This window comes from Cyprinodon variegatus, unplaced genomic scaffold, assembly GCF_000732505.1.
Source record: "Cyprinodon variegatus isolate N-32 unplaced genomic scaffold, C_variegatus-1.0 Scaffold607, whole genome shotgun sequence".
Taxonomy (NCBI): domain Eukaryota; kingdom Metazoa; phylum Chordata; class Actinopteri; order Cyprinodontiformes; family Cyprinodontidae; genus Cyprinodon; species Cyprinodon variegatus.
In genome coordinates, this window is record NW_015151060.1 from 378,142 (window position 1) to 385,621 (window position 7,480).

A 7,480-nucleotide genomic window follows, 5' to 3' on the forward strand; every position below is an offset into this window, starting at 1 on the left:
AGAGTGAGTCATCTCTAGCATTTTACCCTCTCTGCTGTTTGTTAGGCACGGCTGGGATTTCACGTGAGTCAAGTTTAGTTTCTCTTAATTGAAAGAAAAACGTAAAATGCTTAATATAAAATAAAAATCCTTAAACTCCTGCCGCCATCGACTACAGATCGCACATTTTCTGTTTATCAGACAGAAAATCCATCTGAAGCGGATTCATGTGAACAGGGAGAACATTTATAGTTTTCTGTTGTCTTGTTGCAGCTAGCTGAAACAATTTTTAAACTTTCATAAGTAACTAATGACTTTAAAACTATATCATTTAAATGATATATTAACGGTGTTTTCTTTCTTTTCTTTCTTTTCTTTTTCTTTTTTTTGTACAGGCTTTCTGACTGGACATTCCTACATTTTCATTTAAAATGAGCAAACCTGAGGACCCCAAAGTGACCACAACACCACACATACTCAAAGAGGAGGTTTGTGGGGTTTTCTTTTATGAATAAATACTTAAAAATTACTTTTAAAGAGGTAATAAGTTGTTATTAGCAAATATTAGCGTGGTGATTTTTTCTTTTTTTTGATAACGTCACATGACGTCAAGAAATTAGAATAGAATAGAAAATCCCTTTATTGTTCCACAATGGGGACATTCTGATGTTACAGCAGCAGAAATATTATAGAAAAAAGGGTCGCACAAATGTGGACCTTAGAAGAGTGTATAAAACTAGCATAATAGTGAAGATTTAAAAGATAAACAATAAAATGCTGTACTGTAACATGTTTTAAAAATATAAATATTGTGCACCTGGAGAAAAAGTAACCAATATACAGCTATGAACATTTTTAAAGTAATGGATATTTGAAAATAGCAGCAACATCAGAGGTGTGGAAAATGAGGCATGTTATTTAACTGACTAAGGTAAAAACTGTGCAAAATTTACTTCATTTTCAGTTTATTTCTATAGCACCAATTCACAACACATATCATCTCAAAGCACTTTACAGTTCACCAGATCATCCAGTCAAATAGATTCAAAGTTTTCTGTCTAAGGAAAACCAGATGATTGCATCAACTCGTCGACTTGAATGCAATCCCTCACACTAAGCATGCTTATAGCGACATTGGAAGGAAAAAACACTCTTTTAACAGGAAGAAAGCATGAGCGGCCATCTGTCGAGGCTGACTGGGGTTCAAGAAAACAGAAGCAGAGATTTAATTAAAAAAAAAAAAACTGTGAAAGGCGGCCCCGTCCAGGAAACACACAACCAGGCAGACGAAATCTGGGCCAACTCCCATGTCAGACAGATCCAGGCAGTCACAATCAGAGAAACAGGACTACACTGGAAAACAGGCCAATCTCCAACATCTATAAAGAAAGGTGTTGATGGCAGCAGCACAGCTGATATTTCTCTCCAGGATGGAGTCACAGCCAAACAGGAACAGACCAAATGAAGCTACTTTGAGAAAAAGCAGAGAGAGCAGAACGTTAGAGATTGAACTGACAGATTCTGCAGAGTGGGAGAAAAGAGATAGAATGATGAAATGGGGTCCCTATGTCCTCCAGAAGTCTAAGCCGATATCAGCAAAATCAGCATGAATGTAACAACCTATTGAGGTTGTTGGGAACAGTGATGATCATAGAGTCTTCCAGCTGCTGGGAGGAAGGATCTGTGATAACGCTCCCTGGTGCATTTAGGGTGCAGCAGTCTGTCACTGAAGGAGCTCTCCAGTTCTGAACAGCTTCATGCATGAGGTAGAAGACATTATCCAACAGAGAGCTTAATTTAGTTAGGGTCCTTTTGTTTCCCACTTCCTGCACTGAGTCCAGATTATAACCAGAAATTTTAGAAAACTTTAAAAGAAAGATAATTTTTTCCAGTACTAGATCAAAATTACCATATAACCTTTTGCATATATAATCATGTTAACTCAAACTTGGCTTATAGATTGACAGGGACCCTGATTAGTATTTGATTTAATCAGCCACACGTTTGTTTTTGTTTTTTATTTAACCAGAGGGTCAGCATTTATTTGTTTGATTATCTCAGACTAATCAAAATGTTTAAACTGAGGTGTTTAACAGACGCTTCTGTTTAAAACGAGACAAAGCAGCAGTGTTTTCTTCAAATTTTACATTTTTCTCTGGGTTTTTTTGGTACCTGAAATATTTCAAAATAGCTAAATTTGTCTCGCTGTTTTAGAAAAATAAACTCTACATCCGATCTGTTGTTCCAGCTCTTGGCAGAAGGGAAATGGGTGAAGCTGGAACAAACCACGTACGTGGATCCTGCAGGAAACACCAGGTATGGTTCCATTTTCTCTCATATATGTCGGAATAAATAAATCAGCAACTTATGGTGTTTTTCCCCTCTGATGTTTGTTTTCAACAAGAACCTGGGAGACTGTGAAGCGGACCACCAGAAGGACCAATACAGAAGCAGATGGTGAGTACTGGCTGGCTGGTTGGTTGGGTGGGTTGATGGTTTCCTAGCTGCTCAGAGCTTGGAGGTTTTTGCAGGTGTTGGAATCATCGCGCTGCTGAAGCGAACGCTGCATAAAGACTGCGTAGTGATGGTGAAGCAGTTCCGTCCTCCTCTGGGATGCAACACCCTGGAGTTCCCAGCAGGTCAGAGCAGCTTTTCTTCTGGATTAACCTTTTAGATTCTGATAAATCTGTGTGGTAAAGTTTGGACTTTAACGTGTTTAGGATTGATCGACGAAGGAGAAACAGCAGAGGCGGCTGCGCTGCGGGAGCTGAAGGAAGAAACTGGCTACAAGGGGGAGGTAGTGGGAGTCACTCCAGGTATCACAGTTTGATTGCATCAGTTCCCTTATCTCATGCGAGGAACACAGAGGGTCAGAGGTTAATCAGAAAAGTGTCTTAGTATCTGAAGCTGTACATGTTGTGACTGCAGTGACCTGCCTGGACCCTGGCCTGTCTAACTGCACCACCCAGATCGTCCTGGTCAACATTAACGGAGACGATGTGCAGAATATCCATCCGACTCAGCAGCTGGGTGAGGACACTCTCATTATGTGGACACTGGAGTCACTTCTTGGGCTTTTAATGAAAGGAAAACCCTAATATAAAATCTAAGAGGTTTAACTTAATCCTATATAATTAAAAAAAATAAAAGCATTAGACATTAGATGTGCAATTAGCTGGTGTGAAACAGACAGATGTGGTTTGTTTTTCCCCCCCCCAAAAAATGGAAAGCGTAAAAATTAGAGCATGGCAGATTTAGATCTAACCTCAAATTATCCTTATTTAGTATTACAGTCAAAGATGGAACTAAAAACTTAGTCAGAGTCAACCTTTTCTACTGACATGGCTTCTGCAGAAAAGGGTTATTGATCAGTGGAGGACTCATAATACAAATAAATGGCAAATAAAAAAACATAATTTAAATAAAGATTACCAAATAATTTGTATTGAAACAACAAATTATTTGTGCCATATAAAGAGATATATGTTTTTAAAAGTAGTTTTAAATATTTTAATATAGTCATAATAGTGGGATTAAAGTTGTTAAATCATAAGAATAAAGTCATAAAATTACAAGGTGAAATTTGAAACGTTACACGATTAAAATCCTAACATCACAAGATTGAAATATAATATTACCACATACAACGTCACAACGTTAAGAGATTAAAGTTGTAACATTGCAAGATTTAAGACGGAATATTACCAGGAAAAGGTGTAACCTTAAAGTTGTAGCATTGTAAGATTAACAATATAATATTATCAGAAAAAGTCATAACATTAAGAGATTAAAGTTATAATATTCCAAAAGAAAAGTCACAATATTACGAGATTAAATTTGTAGCATTTAAAGATACAATATTACCCAAAAGGAGATTGAAGTCATAGTGATAAGAGATTAAAATCATAGCGATAAGAGATTAGTCATAGCGTTAGGAGATCAAATCGTAGCGTTAGGAGATTAAAGTCGTAGCGTTACAGGACTAAAGATCCAATAGCAACCCAAAAAAAGCTGTAACATTAGGAGATTAAAGTTGTAACATAACAGGATTAAAGTCACAGCATTACAGGATTAAAGATACACTATTACCCAAAAAAGCTATAGCAATAGGAGATTAAAGTCATAACGTTACGAGAGTAGTCGTAGTGATAAGAGATTAAAGTCGTAGCGTTAGGAGATTAAAGTCGCAGTGTTACAGGAATAAAGATACAATAGTACCCCAAAAAAAGTTGTAACATTAGGAGATTAATGTTGTAACATTACGGGATTAAAGTCACAGCATTACAGGATTAAAGATACACTATTACCCAAAAAAGATATAGCAATAGGAGATTACAGTCGTAATCTTACAAGATTAAAGTCATAACTATTAGAGATTAAAGTCATGGAGCTAGGAGATTAAAGTCGTAGTATTACAGGACTAAAGATACAATAGTACCAAAAAAAGCTGTAACATAAGGAGATTAAAGTTGTAATGTTACGGGATTAAAGTTACAGCATTACAGCATTAAAGATACAATATTACCCAAAAAAGCTATAGCATAAGGAGATTAAAGTCATAGCGATACAAGATTAAAGTCATAGCGATACAAGATTAAAGTCATGGAGTTAGGAGATTAAAGTCGTAGTGTTACAGGACTAAAGATACAATAGTACCAAAAAAAACTGTAACATTAGGCGATTAAAGTCATGGCGTTACAAGATTAAAGTCATAGCATTCACAAATTAAAGTCGTAGCGTTAGGAAATTAACGTAATAGCGCTACAGGACTAAAGATACAATTGAACAAAAAAAAGCTGTAACATTAGATTAAAGTCGTAGCGTTACAAGATTAAAATCGTAGCTTTAGGAGATTAAGGTCGTAGCACTAGGAGATTAAAGTCATAGCGTTACAGGACTAACGATGCAGTAGTGCCATAAAAAAGCTGTAACAGATTAAAGTCGTAGCGTTACAAGATTAAAGTCGTAGCGTTACAAGATTAAAGTCGTAGTGTTACAAGATTAAAATCGTTGCGTTACAGGACTAACGATGCAGTAGTACCATAAAAAAGCTGTAGCATTAGATTAAAGTCATAGCGTTAGGAGATTAAAGTCATAGCGTTACAGGACTAACGATGCAGTAGTACCATAAAAAAGCCGTAACATTGTTAAAGTCGTAGCGTTACGAAATTAAAGATACAATATTGCCAAAAAAGCTGTAACATTAGGAGATTAAACCAGTTCAGATGCTCGGCTCATCTGTTGATCTTGGCTGAAAGATCAACAGATTTTATTTTATTTAAGCGACTCCTTTGTCTCATAATATTACTGTTTTATTTCATATTTATTAAAAGAATCAGCCCAATTATGGCTCTAATACTCTGTGGTTAATTGGGAAACATCTGGAGGAAATCATTTTTATTATTAGGCTATAATTTGTTTTTACTATCACAGTGTGTAAACAGAAACAAAATGGAGACATTTGGTGAAAACAAAACGCCTCAGAGCTCCATGACTTACATGTAAATTACATGCAGTGTTTGTCTCCCTCACTGGGTTAATCCTGCTCTCCTTTGCTCTCTTTTAGGTGATGGAGGTGAGTCCCATCTTTATTTCCACAGATACATTCCCCTCTCCACGTAAACTTTCACACAGGCCTCACTCTTCCTTTCCAGAGTTTGTTGAAGTTATCCTTTTACCACTTGATGAGTTCCAGTCCAAAGTCGACGGTAGGTTTTCAGAACAATCTCAACACAGACAGGTAATTTTCCTGAGCATTTATAAAACGGTGAACTAGAATGTAAACCAAGATGGTTGTTATTTCATCAGTTTCAGGTATTACTAAAAAAATCTATTTATAGTGACTAATAATTGCTGTTTAAAAGCATATTAACGGAAAGTTCACTGGAAGGAAAAACTATGGTAAGGAAATTCTTGAAACTAATTACTGTTTATAATAAAGCTTGACCATCTGAGTTTTACTCTGTAAGTTAAATGACTTATTTTTAAAGTTTAACTGATGATTTCTCAGGTTGCTAAGTATTGTTTGTGTTGATGCTCGGCTGGGTTTATCCACAGACCTGCTTCAGAAAGAGAAGATCATCGTGGACTCCAAGGTTTACATCTTTGGTATGGGAATGGCTCAGGCCTTCTTCAAGCCCAGGGAGCTGCCCGTCCTGAAGCAGTGACAGAAACAGCCTCTCCTGTTCCTCTCGCCTGGGAAATAACGGATCTTAACATTCCGTAGAAAACACGTGGCTTTGTGCTTTTAAAACTCAATAAATCTGACACTCAAATGCTGTTTTTTGTTAGTTGTTTTCAACTTAAATGTGAAGAAACAATAAAAGCCATTAAGCCTTTTGAGGTTGTGTAACAACAGTAGCTTTTGTCGGTCTTCAGTATTATTTTCCCTGAGTAATGGCGATTACTAACCCTCGTCTTTTAATGATGATAAACCCTTTTTATGTTGCTTTTTCTGGAAACATTCCTTAATAATTGCTAACATTCGATTGAAACCTTTCGGAGAATATGACCTTTGTTGTTGAAATGGTTTTGATGATAACAAACCTGATGATGCACTAACGGGTGTTTAGATGTACGGTTATTGCTGCAGAACGCTGCAATGAGCTGAACAACATGTTACTGACTAATGAATAAAAATTATAGTCTTTTTGTCATGACTGGGTTGTGCTTTTTGGTTACTTTTCTACGACAGACTATTAGGACCAGGCTAGAGATTTTTTTTTTCTATTATGAAACTAAAGTTGTAACATTACATCATAAAATTCTGAGAATAAAGTAACATTATGAGAATAAAGTCATAAAATTACAAGAATAAGCTTGTAACATGAGAATAAAGTTATAGGAGCTATTTTCCCTTTTACAGTTTTCTAGTTTTTCAGTAATTTCGTTTAATTTGTTATTTAGAATAGGATTTGTTTAGTGATTCACTTAATCAGTTAATTGATTTTAGCTTGGGATGTGGGTGTTTCACAGTACAAACAGGGAGGTCTTAGGTAGCTGATTATGCATGTGGGTGGTCGTCTTTTTTTTTTTTTAATCAGTTTTCAGTTTCAGCCAGTTTTGCCATCAATTGTCAGTCTGCCAGTCAAACAGTCAAAGAACAGGTGCAGGAATCAGATTGACAGCAGTAGCAGAATCCTGTGAAGCCTGTAAGCTGTTTTGTTTGACCGCAGAATAAAACAAGCAAAGAAACTGGATTTTGACCCTTTTGGATTGTGTAAGCCAGAATCCACAGTGCATCAGGTGACTATGAGTTAAATTCACCTTTTGCTTTGATCACCTTTAAGTGTTAAGTTTTTTTGAATTTGAGTTTTGTACAAATAGTCACTACAAAAGTCATACAATTATAAGAATAAAGTTAAAATTAAATGGATTAATTATTGTTAAAGCAGTTATTTATTTCTGATTTCACTGAAGACTCATAGATGACTTGCAGACACATCATTTTCTCTTTACCCCATAAGAAGAAAATCTAGTTCTGAAAAGAGCATGAATTCTG

At 36.0% G+C, this 7,480-nt stretch overlaps 1 protein-coding gene across 1 annotated transcript; it reads left to right on the forward strand.

Annotated features, from left to right (window-relative positions):
• nudt5 (nudix hydrolase 5) lies at positions 1 to 6,630 on the forward strand. Its single transcript, XM_015392802.1, has 10 exons — positions 1 to 63; positions 375 to 467; positions 2,228 to 2,295; positions 2,384 to 2,436; positions 2,511 to 2,618; positions 2,700 to 2,795; positions 2,908 to 3,009; positions 5,546 to 5,554; positions 5,634 to 5,687; positions 6,037 to 6,630. Exons 2-10 carry the CDS (start codon positions 411 to 413, stop codon positions 6,144 to 6,146), a joined length of 657 nt encoding a protein of 218 aa, XP_015248288.1. The 5' UTR covers positions 1 to 63; positions 375 to 410; the 3' UTR covers positions 6,147 to 6,630.
• Positions 6,631 to 7,480: the final 850 nt, after the last annotated feature.

What these genes read in the sequence shown, in the direction of transcription:
- nudt5 (XM_015392802.1), top strand. Translation starts at nt 411, where the DNA reads ATGAGCAAACCTGAGGACCCCAAAGTGACCACAACACCACACATACTC. An exon ending in GATCCTGCAGGAAACACCAG is followed by an intron (nt 2,296 to 2,383) that starts GTATGGTTCCAT and finishes GTTTTCAACAAG; the next exon opens with AACCTGGGAGACTGTGAAGC. An exon ending in GGTAGTGGGAGTCACTCCAG is followed by an intron (nt 2,796 to 2,907) that starts GTATCACAGTTT and finishes TTGTGACTGCAG; the next exon opens with TGACCTGCCTGGACCCTGGC.